The sequence below is a fragment of the Mizuhopecten yessoensis genome, unplaced genomic scaffold (assembly GCF_002113885.1).
Source record: "Mizuhopecten yessoensis strain PY_sf001 unplaced genomic scaffold, ASM211388v2 scaffold4835, whole genome shotgun sequence".
Classification (NCBI taxonomy): Eukaryota; Metazoa; Mollusca; class Bivalvia; order Pectinida; family Pectinidae; genus Mizuhopecten; species Mizuhopecten yessoensis.
In genome coordinates this window covers 514,488-527,866 of record NW_018405745.1, presented here as the reverse complement: position 1 = coordinate 527,866, position 13,379 = coordinate 514,488, and the positions used below count along the sequence as shown (strand labels likewise).

General features: G+C 36.0%; 1 protein-coding gene across 1 annotated transcript in view; it reads left to right on the top strand.

Annotated features, from left to right (window-relative positions):
• The window catches only part of LOC110449862, a 17,439-nt gene extending 6,236 nt beyond the window's left edge, over nucleotides 1-11,203 (top strand). Inside the window, exons 3-7 of the mRNA XM_021496998.1 lie at nucleotides 1,727-1,935; nucleotides 2,741-2,916; nucleotides 5,891-5,945; nucleotides 7,692-7,895; nucleotides 8,060-11,203. Coding sequence (XP_021352673.1) covers nucleotides 1,727-1,935; nucleotides 2,741-2,916; nucleotides 5,891-5,945; nucleotides 7,692-7,895; nucleotides 8,060-8,292 — 877 coding nt within the window. The 3' untranslated portion in view covers nucleotides 8,293-11,203. The remainder of the gene's footprint in view (nucleotides 1-1,726; nucleotides 1,936-2,740; nucleotides 2,917-5,890; nucleotides 5,946-7,691; nucleotides 7,896-8,059) is intronic.
• Nucleotides 11,204-13,379: the final 2,176 nt, after the last annotated feature.

Genomic DNA, 13,379 nt, shown 5'->3' with positions numbered 1-13,379 from the left:
ATGGATATCAACCATATTTGACTGGAAGCATCCCTAGGTGGTGGGGATTCAAAATTGTACAAATGGTGGGGCTGACCCCCCAGGGGGCTGAGGGGCTGGGCCAAAAGGGGGCAATTTGGCTAAATTGCTTTAAGCGACTTCTTCTCTGGAACTAAGAGATGGATATCAACCATATTTCACTGGAAGCATCCCTAGGTGGTGGGGATTCAAAATTGTACAAATGGTGGGGCTGACCCCGCAGAGGGCTGAGGGGCTGGGCCAAAAGGGGGCAATTTGGCTATATTGCTATAAACGACTTCTTCTGTAGAACTGTGCCATGGATATCGACCATATTTGGTCGGAAGCATTCATGGGAGGTAGGGATTCAAAATTGTACATATTTTGTTGCTGACCCCCCGGGCTAAGGGGTGGGGCCAAAAAAAGTTTATTACTTGGAAATGGTTGAGATCCCCACAGTATAACCATGTATACAATTGCTGAGTATAAAGAGAAGAATGCACAGTTGCTTCCAGGATGGCCCTAGGGTCTGGCCCCACCCTTGGAGACATAGTCCCTTGGTCATAACTTTGAAATGGTTGAGATCCCCTCCCCAAAACTATATATACAAATGCTGGGCATAAAGGGCGAATACAGTCATGATATTAGAATAGACCCTGGGGTCTGACTGAACCCCTAGGGACCTAGTTTCTTAGTCACAGTTTGGAAATAGTTAAGATCCCCACCCAAAAACCATATATACAATTGCTGAGTATAAAGAAATGAATGCACATATGCTTCCAGGATGGCCGATGGGTCTGCCCCAGCCTTGGAGACTTAACCCCTGGGTCATAACTTCAAAATGGTTAAGATCCCCACCCCAAAACTAAATACAATTGTTAGGCATAAAGAGACTAATGCAGTCATGATATTAGAATGGATCCCAGGATCTGCCCCACCTTTGCAGACTTAACCCCTAGGTCGTAACTTGAAACGGTTGAGATTCCCACCCCATAACCATACATAAAATTGCTGGGCATGAAAAATTTAATACAGATATGCTAAAAGGATTGGCCTTGGGGTCTGGCATACCCTGTTGGATCTCATTTTGAGAATATTTTGCCATGATTGCTTAGATATCCAGGGGAGCGATACAGGCCCTCTGGGCCTCTTGTTTATAGCATGTCAGCTAACCACTCTTAGAATGATGCAGATCTTATTTCAATGTAAGAAAGTATATAACACTATGTGGCATTCGACGGGCGTATATTGTTCCGCCCCGCGTTACTCTTGTTGTCTTTGGTGTAGTTTTGTCCACCATTGTTTTTCATACGGTAATGATGAGTAATGTTTTGCTGATAATATCATATGCAATATCAACATAAAGAAAAAAATGTAAGTTTGTACTAAAAGTAATACCATACATGTTCAGCTGATGTGTCAGATTTGCTTGTTTATTGCACCAATGGATATGTATATAAAATTTGGGTCCTCCTGAAATATATCCATTCATGCAATGCACTTGTGCAATTGGATATGTTAGATAAACACGAGTGGTATTGTCAATATATGTAAAGTTATTTGTAATTTGTATGTGTTGAAAAGCTTTACAGATTGTTTGTTCCGATCTGTTCTGATACTGTGGAATATGCTGCTTATAGGACAGTTAAAAACCATTGTCATAAATTGATATGTAACATAGGGTTGATGTTTGTATAACTACAGTCATAACTTTCATGATATACTGTAGAGAGTATACCAGCATCTTGAAGCCAAAACCTCCAAGAAACTTAGCTGTCATCATTGGTAACTTTGAGTTTCCCTGGGAGAATGACAAGCTCCCCGGTGCTAAAACAGATCTTAAAGTAATGACAATGATGCTGTCTTCACCTCCTTTCAACTTTACTGTATTGAAGTGCTCAAATTTGACGAGGAAACAAATGGAAATAGTCGCAAAAGGTAGGTAAATCACATTGGTGACAAGAGTGGAATGGGATTGGTTCTGTAATGCATGTGACCTTGAGATTGAGGCTAAGTATCACAATTATTTGTTCCTTTTGAATGTTCAAGGTGATAGCAAACAATTTGATAAGGTTTTTTTGGTTTTTTTAATTGAAAATAAAATACCAGATTATTAAGCTATTAAGGCTCTTCGTTTTTTTTACCTAAAACCAGTAAAGTTGCTAACAATGTGCCATTGATTTTGTAATACAATTTGATAGGTTTAAATATTATTTTTTGAATTGAAAATAAAATACCAGATAAGCTATTAAGGCTCTTTGCTTTTTTACCTAAAACCAGTAAAGTTGCTAACAATGTGCCATTGATTTTTTAATACAATTTGATAAGTTTAAATATTATTTTTTGAATTGAAAATAAAATACCAGATAAGCTATTAAGGCTCTTTGTTTTTTTACCTAAAACCAGTAAAGTTGCTAACAATGTGCCATTGATTTTGTCATGACATATTCCAGGGGTGCAGTGAACATAAGTGAGTATAACTCATTCATCCCTGAAGACAAATTTGAACTCTTCTAAATCAAAGGATGGAATAGTTCATTATGAAATTTCAGGGGTGAATGAGTTAACCACTGAAATGTTTAGTATACCTGCTAGACGGAAAGGCTAGCTATCATGTTTGCTTAATTATTGACAACTACCCACAAAAAGAGTAAAATATTAAATATTATACATACAAACAAAGTTACATTAACATAAAAACAGAAAGGTTCTTAAATCAATAAAGGTTTTATTGCAATTTCAGATGCTGAACATCTATGTACAAAAGACTTAAAATCTTTTCTTTGGTTCATATCCACTCATGGATATGTTTCTGATGGACACCAAATGTTGAAAGGCATCGATGGTACATATGTCAAACTTACAGATCTAATAATTTCAACTCCAGACCCATCTACACCCAAAGTATATCTTGTAAATGTATGTATGATCATGTGTAAATATAATCATGATTATGTCTTTGTAGCTATGGTTATGTGTAAATGTAGCTATAGTTATGTATAAATGTAGCTATGGTTATGTATAAATGTAGCTATGATTATGTATAAATGTAGCTATGGTTATGTATAAATGTAGCTATGGTTACCGGTATGTATAAATGTAGCTATGATTATGTATAAATGTAGCTATAGTTATGTGTAAATGTAGATATGGTTATGTGTAAATGTAGCTATGGTTATGTGTAAATGTAGCTATGGTTACCGGTATGTATAAATGTAGCTATGGTTATGTGTAAATGTAGCTATGGTTATGTATAAATGTAGCTATGGTTATGTATAAATGTAGCTATGGTTATGTATAAATGTAGCTATGGTTATGTATAAATGTAGCTATGGTTATGTATAAATGTAGCTATGGTTATGTATAAATGTAGCTATGGTTATGTATAAATGTAGCTATGGTTATGTATAAATGTAGCTATGGTTATGTATAAATGTAGCTATGGTTATGTATAAATGTAGCTATGGTTATGTATAAATGTAGCTATGGTTATGTGTAAATGTAGCTATGATTATGTGTAAATGTAGATATGGTTATGTATAAATGTAGCTATAGTTATGTGTAAATGTAGATATGGTTATGTATAAATGTAGCTATGATTATGTATAAATGTGGATATGATTATGTATAAATGTAGCTATAGTTATGTGTAAATGTAGCTATGGTAATGTATAAATGTAGCTATGGTTATGTGTAAATGTAGCTGTGGTTATGTATAAATGTAGCTATGATTATGTATAAATGTAGCTGTGGTTATGTATAAATGTAGCTATGGTTATGTGTAAATGTGGATATGATTATGTATAAATGTAGCTATGGTTATGTGTAAATGTAGCTATGGTAATGTATAAATGTAGCTATGGTAATGTATAAATGTAGCTATGGTAATGTGTAAATGTGGATATGATTATGTATAAATGTAGCTAAGGTTATGTGTAAATGAAGCTATAGTTATGTGTAAATGTAGCTAAGGTTATGTGTAAATGTAGCTATAGCTATGTGTAAATGTAGCTATAGTTATGTATAAATGTAGCTATGATTATGTATAAATGTAGCTATGGTTATGTATAAATGTAGCTAAGGTTATGTGTAAATGTAGCTATAGTTATGTGTAACTGTAGCTATGATTATGTGTAAATGTAGCTATGGTTACCGGTATGTATAAATGTAGCTATGATTATGTGTAAATGTAGCTATAGTTATGTGTAAATGTAGCTATGGTTATGTGTAAATGTAGCTATAGTTATGTGTAAATGTAGCTATGGTTATGTATAAATGTAGCTATGGTTATGTATAAATGTAGCTATGGTTATGTGTAAATGTAGCTATGATTATGTATAAATGTAGATATGGTTATGTGTAAATTAGCCTAGAATGTGTGTATTCTAGTTACCAGGTATGATTATATCCAAGGACTGTTGAAAATTTGGAAAACAGGAAGGAAGTATTTATTAACAAGAGGCCCAGAGGGCCTGTATCGCTCACCTGAATATGTTTAAAATATTTGGTATGAAGTAAAGATATAGCACTCCATGGTAGGTGCTGTAAGTACATATGAAATTTCATAAAGATTCATCCAGTACTTGCATAATTGAGATATACCGAGAACAAACTTCAAACAGAGCCCCACTACTATGCCCCTAGGGAGGTCATACCCACCAATTATACAAAATTTAGTTCCCTTAGCCCAAGGATGCTCCAGACTAAATAAGGATAAAATCCCTTAATCCTGATGGTCGAAGAAGGATTTCAAAGGTTTTACCTCTATTTCTCCTATTGGGCCCCGCCCTTCTGCCCCCTGGGAGACCAAATTGAGTCCCGTTGGCCCAAGGATGCATCAGACTAAATAAGGATAAAATCCCTTAATCCCTATGGTAGAAAAAGGATTTGAAAGGTTTTACCTCTATTTCCCCTATTTCACCTCTCTGCCTCTAGGGTGGTCAGACACACCGTTTATACAAAATTGGTTCCCCTTCACCCAAGGATGCTTCATACCAAATTTGGACAAAATCCTGTTATTCCTACAGAAGAAGAAGGATTTTGAAGATTTACCTCTATTTCCCCTATTGGGCCCCTCCCTTCTGCCGCCAGGGGGGCCACACTTGCTGTTTATACGAAATTGAGTCCCTTTTGCCCAAGGATGCTCCAGACTGAATTAGGATAAAATCCCTTAATCCCTATGGCAGAAGAAGGATTATAAAGGTTTAACCTCTATTTCCCCTATTGGGCCCTGCCCCTCAGGTCCCAGGGGGGCCACACCCACCATTTATACAAAAGTGGTTCCCCTTTACCCAAGGATGCTTCAGACGAAATATGGAACAAATCCTTTCATTCCTACAGAAGAAGAAGGATTTTAAAGAATTTGCTATATTTCCCCTATTGGGCCCCGCCCCTCAGCCCCTAGGGGGGCCAGACCCATCATTTATACAAAATTGGTTTCCCTTTACCCAAGGATGCTCCACACCAAATATGGACCAAATCCTTTCATTCCTACAGAAGAAGAAGGATTTTAAAGAAGAATTTGCTATATGTCCCCTATCGGACCCCGCCCCTCAGGCCCCTGGGGGGCCAGACCCACCATTTATACAAAATTGGCTCTTCTTTACCCAAGGATGCTCCACACCAAATTTTGTTAAAATCCGCTTAGTGGTTCATGACAAGTTGTGTAAAGTTGACGGACGATGGACGTAGGACGACGGACGACGGACGCTGCGGTATGGCATAAGCTCACCTAGGTCCTTCAGACCAGGTGAGCTAAAAACACTATATCTTAAGTTCTAAGAGCTATTAATATTTGAATCATGGGATGCTCTCTTAATTTGTTAGGTAAGTGCAATGCTACAGGCCCTTTAAGCCTACAATTATTGATAATTGTTGTTATTTTATCTTACAGGCTTGCAGATTTGACGGTCGTGTAGATCAGGTAGATCTAGGTGCTGAATTCCAAGGTTTGTACTACTGGGTACCCTAATATAACTGAAAACACTGTATGCATGTACTGCCAGTGAAATATGAGTTCCACTATCAATATACATGTAATATGAAATCAAAAAGATGTTTTGCTCTCTTTACTAGTAATATTCATTGGAAGTTAAGAGCTATGTAGCTTCTGCCTTCCACTCTCCTCATATGACCTTATAACCTTATTTTTTGCAACCATGTAAACCCAAACCAAAACCTTGATTTCCTATCACCAATGTTACATCTCAACCAAAGTCAGAGAAAATAATTTGAATCTCAACAAAAAATAAAATAATTTCATGATATACTAACTGCTGTCTGTAAAGTTTCATTGGAAAGAGTTTAATTTTCTCGCTCCTAAGACAAAGATATCCCATGTCATACCCCATGCTAGATTTTTCTATCTCGTCCGATCTGTCTGGTACCTTTATGTGACATTTTGCAGAATTTTTACACTACAATGTATTCATCCACGCGTTAACAGCTTGAAATTGATAATCTGCATTATAAATATGCTGTCTGTCGTTAAAAGTATTATTTTGATGTTGAGAAATCTTATATGTTGAAGATAAATTATAATCTACACTGAAATATGTTGTCTTCTTTGTAAGGACGGGCTACATTTTTACGCAGAAGCATTCAAATGTAGCTGAAGTAGTGTAGAGGCCATTTTTATATGAAGCCCCAGATGGAATACTTGTAGTCTTTAGCAAAATTGAATAGTTTATTTTCAAACTAACTGAGCAAGATCGGGTTATCTCAGTCTCGGACTAAGATTATGTAACATCCCAACCTTGGCTTACGCCTCAGTTGGGATAATGTTTCTGAATTTTAGCCCTTGACTGAGATAACCCGATCTCGCTCAGTTACAGGTAATAGATTTTATTAATATACCTCCAATGAAATATAGAAGGTAAATAGCAGTTACCTTGCATCTTATTTCGGCAGTAATTTCTGAACTGCTAGCAAAGCATATTGTTTAGACCGAACCTTTACAATTCAATATAAATGAGATGGCTGAAAATGTTAATATAAACTTAATTTATTTTGCAACAATTATGAAACAAGTTATTAAAACTTATTTAATCACTTCTGTTGGCTGGGATGTTATGGGTCTTATATGGGAGGAAACTGGACACACATGTGGTCAGGCAGGTGACTTCATACCTTCACATCCGATCAGGGAATCAAACCCCAGCCACCTTGGTAAAAGGCTAAAGAGGTTGGGGCATATATACACACATCAGCATCGTGAAGTTCACAGCAACTTGTCATATTGTGTGCAAGATGGTGTGTCACATACCATTCTTAAATCCATACCTCCAAGATCAAGGTAACAATTAAGTCGAAGGTCAAATCACTGCAAGATTCAACAAGCACTTACAGGGCCATACCGACAAAGTCAGAGGCATTAAACTATATGGCTGCAAATGTTGACTCCAAACTGGATATACATGTTCTGTATCAGTTTCTTAGTTCTCAATTGTGGGGCCAATTGTGGACCTCTATTATGACCGAGAGATTTTCTACTGCTCCAGAACTGCTGCAGTAATTACTTCAAACTTTGTATCTCTTGCTTAACCCTTTCACCTCTATGTAACTTTAGTAGACTCTACCATGCATTGATCTGGATGAGTCTATTATGGTCTACAGTGGTGAAAGGATTAATAGTCATACTGGTATGAAAGGCTTGATGGTAAATATCTATGTAGAGGTCTTTCCATCATAATTAGTTGTAGGTGAATCTGCTGTGCATGGTGGAGGAGACGGCAGTGCTGGAGATGATGACGAAAGTGAAGCAAGACACAAAATTAGCGAATCTAGATCTGGAGGTGATCCTAGCCCAAAGATATTCTCTCCAATACCAGCAGATGCTTATACAGACAGAATGATCCACTGTCCAACAAACTTCCTCCTTGTCTACGGGTGTCCTGTAGGTAGGTTGCGTGTAGCTTTCCTGTTTTTAAAATTGCTGACCTTTATTTAAGTGAATGTTTTTGTCTACTGTGTAACCTCGGAAGACAGAAGTTTGGGGTTATAATTGTGTAAATACATGTAGTCCTTTTATTTTTATTTTTTTGTTTGTTTTTGTTTTATGAAGGGCAAGGAATCCCAGATTATGTACCTCATCCACCTGAAAGAATCAGCTGGCTTGTACACAGTCTAAAGAAAGTCGTGAAAAGATATCGTGAAGCACAGGAACCTGTTAACCTATTAAGTCTGCTAACAGAAGCAAATGGCTACTGTTGTTGTGAATTAGATTTAGAAAGAAGAAAGTACACCTTTGTGTTGGAACACAGGCTGACCTCAGATAAAGGACTATGCTTTCCTTAACAGAACATATGAATTAATCTACTGATAGATTTACAAATCTACATTTGCTGACATAAATTTTACAATGATAATAATATCAGTGTAATGAAATATGTCAGCAGGCAATGATAAATGTAATTTTGTGATTGTATAAGGCTATATAATACACTCAAATCTTGCAATTTTTTCTTATCCAAAAAATATTATTGATTAATAATATGTGCAGGGAATGTGTGGATTTTTTTTACATTACGGTTATGAATAGCAGCTAGCTGATCTTTATATCCTGTGGATCTTGTTAATTGTTGTATTGGTTCTCTCTAGCTCAAAACGTCAACACTGTAAACGTACTTGTGTTAGCATGCTCATAATATCCATATACAATATGTTTTTATGCTTCATGATATTTTGGTAATTCATTTAGCATTGAAACGATCTATAGCAAGCATTTATAACATAAATGAGTACTTCCAAATTAAGTGTAACAATCACTAATACCAATGCAACTATTCTGGGAGATTGAACAGCATTACTCAACGAGTATATCAGAGAGTTTTAACATACCCTACAGCTACAGCATCACTCCATGAGTATATCAGGGAGAGTTGACATACAGCATCACTCCACCAGTATATCAGGGAGAGTTGACATACAGCATCACTCCACGGCTATATCAGGAAGAGTTGACATACAGCATCACTCCACGAGTATATCAAGGAGGGTTGACATACAGCATCACTCCACTAGTATATCAGGGAGAGTTGACATACAGCATCACTCCACCAGTTTATCAGGGAGAGTTGACATACAGCATCACTCCACGAGTATATCAGGGAAACAGAATCACTCCACGAGTGTATCAGGGAGGGTTGACATACAGCATCACTCCACTAGTATATCAGGGAGAGTTGACATACAGCATCACTCCTCCAGTTTATCAGGGAGAGTTGACATACAGCATCACTCCACCAGTTTATCAGGGAAACAGAATCACTCCACGAGTGTATCAGGGAAATTTATCATACAGAATCACTCAGTATCAGAATCAGAAAGTATGTATAATGTACTCTGACATGTAGATTTATATTCTTTACAAAATCTTTTATAAAATATTGTAGATTAGGGCAGTTTTTACAATTCAATTATAAAATTGTATGTTTTCATCAACACTGATCTCAGGAATTTCAGTTGATATCATCTAAGAATAATTTACAGCTCTCTTGATTGTACCTTTTCTGGATGGCAATTCAAGATGTTTCCACCTCAGTTTTGAGATATAAAATCAGCAGGTCCCTCTACACATAGATGATACATTTATTTTTAATGAAATTAATTCTTTCCTTAGAAAAGCATAGATTAAAACATTACACGTTACAATAATATGTCAACAGGGGTCATATATATTGCAAGTAATTTTGAGACATTTTAATATGCCAGTCCAATAACGGAACCTATTATGATATCACGTGAGCAGTCGATTGTGTGGACAGGCAAGCACGGGGTCCACCACGATAGTTCAGACAAGTTCGATAACCACCATTGTCCGACTAAGTTAATGAGTTATACCCCTTTAATAAATTGCTGAAACAGTGTCTGCTCGATATCTCAAGTAATTTTCAATGGATTAGCTTCAAACCGAGTAACTTTCAATGGATTAACTAACTTCAAACCGAATAATTTTCAATGGATTAACATCAAACCGAGTAATTTCTAATAGATTAACTTCAAACCGAGTAATTTTCAATGGATTAATATCAAACTTCATGGGAAGGTTGATTACCATGAAAACTTGGATGATTGGATAACCACCATTGTCTGAATGTAATTTACGAAGGTATGCCCCTTTATTCAATTGCTGAAATGGTCTCTGCTCCATATCCCTGTTTATTGTCAATGGATTTATTTCAAACTACATAGGAAGGTTATTATGAGAGCTTAAACTGATTGAATAAAAACCATTATCCGACAGTATTTTAGGGAGTTATGCCCCCTTTATAAGTGGAGTGAGTGTAATCACAATTAATTCACCATTATTAACAGATTATTTCCCATGGTTTCATTATTGATCTACCAGGTATGTTGGATTATACCTCCTTTAACATCAATTACTCACAAATGTTTCATTTACAAACAACTATTAATTCAACGTGTGGTAGGTATATTATGTACCGCTTCATGGTAGATTTTGTCACATTGCCTTTTTTCCCACTTGAAAGTTTTAAAATATGATGTCCAAGATATATAGTAACATTTAATTAACCAATTGTAAGTGCTTTCAATTTTATGCAAAAATATCTACATAATATCTTATTTTATACTCACTTGTCCTTCGTTCATTGTGTAATTATTTGAATCGTGTGTCATATCATGATGAACTGTTCATGTTAAGGTAAAGGGTACTTTCAGTTCAGAATATGTTATTACCTTTGTAATTTTTATGAAATCTTAAGTTTTAATGATCCCTGTCCCACTACATTGAGCTTTTCCCTCTACATGTAGTTTGGATATAACTGTAGCACAATTGGCCAGGACCCTTCTGTTGACCAGTTGGTAGCTCAATCAGTAAGAGCAATAGTATATATATCTGAAGTCCAGGATTCCCATCTCGGTCTCATTGATTTCTTTTGCATCAGAACAATTTTGTAAATTATATTTTGTTGAAAAACTCCTTTTGCTTGCCTTTTTTTCAAATCTCCAAGTAGGAATTTTCTTTGTGATTACAACTGATGCAATGGTACCCTCTACCTTGAATTTTTAGTTCCTAACTCTAAAAATCATTGCCTATTTTTTTTCCCTTACGTCCAAACATTATCAAACAAGTGTGTTATATGCATGTTGTGTTGTTATATATTGATATGTATGTTGCCGATATAATACAGTTTAGAGTTATACTAACCCAGATGTAGTAATTAACACTTTTGGTAATCGCCTGATACAGNATACAACTTCAATTTTTACTGACAGTTAATTTCTTTTTATCAATTTCCATATGATATGATAACTCATTGTTTTTCCTTCACATGAATAGTATGTATGAATCTTAAGACCACATGTATGAAAAAAAAAATTAATAGAATCTTCCCCTACCTTTAGGGTGTGACAGAAAAATCTGCAAACAAAGGGGTGTTTTTAGCTCACCTGCCCAAAGGGCAAGTGATCTTATGCCATGGCGCAGCGTCCGTCGTCCGTCCGTCAACTTTTCCTTTAAAACACTCAATTTTGTATAAACAGTAAGTGTGGCCCCCCTGGGGGCAGAAGGGTGGGGCCCAATAGGGGAAACATAGCAAATTTTTCAAATACCTTCTTCTTCTGTACGAATGACAGGATTTTGTCCAAATTTGGTATGAATCATCATTGGGTAGAAGGGGAACCGATTTTGTGTAAGTGGCGTGTCTACCCCCCCCCCTGGAGGCAGAGAGCGGGGTCCAATAGGGGAAATAGAGGTAAAACCTTTAAAATCCTTCTTCTACCATAGGGATTAAGGGATTTTATCCTAATTAAGTCTGGAGCATCCATTGACCAAGGGGACTCAATTTTGTATAAGCAGTGGATGTGGTTTCCCAGGGGGCTAAAAGGCGGGGCCAAATAGGAGAAATAGAGGTAAACCTTTAAAATCCTTCTTCAACCATCTGGGTTAAGGGATTTTATCCTTATTTAGGGGTGGGGCTCTGTTTGAAGTTTGTTCTCGCTATATCTCAAGTGCTGGATGGATCTTTCGGAAATTTTATATGTACTTACAGCACCTACCATGGAGTGCTATATCTTTACTTATAGCAATTATTTTAAACATATCTAGGTGAGCGATACAGGCCCGCTGGGTCTCTCTTGTTTATGTTGTCTAACCCAAGGCTCTGCAGAGGTTGAGTTTATATGAACAATCAGCAGAACCAAGCTGTCAAGTAATATAATTTCATTGTTCAGCAGAACCAAGCTGTCAAGTAATATAACCTCATTGCCTGTATGCATCATAAAATAAAGATATTCTGCATCTTGTTTTAGTTCAGTTTTCATAAAAATATTATCTAAACAGGAAATATATTGAACGGGCCATTAGAAACTGTTGTCTTATAAGTAAGGATTGAATTAATAAAATCCTATTATTACCAAGGCCTGGCCCCGGAATCTCGAAACTTCTTAAACCCATTCTTAGTGCTTAACTTTAAGCATATGTTTAACTTTAAGCATATACTTAAAAAAGTGTATCTCAAAGGTTCTTAAACCATTCTCAATTCTTAACTTTAAGCATATGCTTAACTTTAAGCATATACTTAAAAAAAGTGTATCTCAAAGGTTCTTAAGTATGCATTCTCAAATTTTAAGTTGAGAACGGGCTCAATATTTGAGAATGGTAAGGAGCATGCTTAAATATTTAAGAACGTGCTTAAATACACAAAATGGCCAACTGTAATTGTCTGATCAGTCATGAAATTCAGCCGCTAAAATTGAGTAAGGAGACGAAAGGCACAGTGTTTATAGTTATTTTTCATTTATTTATTTATTTATTCATAATTAGCCTATAATTAGAAAACCAGCATTTGGGGCCATTCGATACAGTCTCCTATCACAGGATGTCCATAAAATCAGACATTGGCAAATAACTAATATGGCCTATTCGGTTATGGGGAAAAGGGAAATTTTACCAGAGGATTTGGGGCAGGTTCTGACCCCACCCGAGTAAAATTTTCATATCAGGAATACATGCATAATGATAGGCACCTTTCCTCAAATATTTCTTACCCAGGAAATATTTCTTAAAGGAAATGTTGTAAATGCAACAATTAATGTCATAGCATTTCTTATTACATTAGCAATCTCGTTACAACCTGTTAATCTCATTCCACGCATTTAAAACTAGGTCATTGCTTTGTTAATGAGAGAAGCATTACATAAATTGTAGTTATTGTTGTTAATTGTTTGATTACCGAACTGACTGATTAACCGGTTACTCGGTCAGAAGATTTTTCGAGTAACCGGTTAGTAAATTTGTCTGGTTTGACAACCCTAATTTTAACATTATAGTGAACACGTTAAAATGACTTTTTTTCTTCAAATTTAACCCAATAGGCTTCTGTACCAGACATTTTCATTTGAAGTGTGGAACCTTTTTT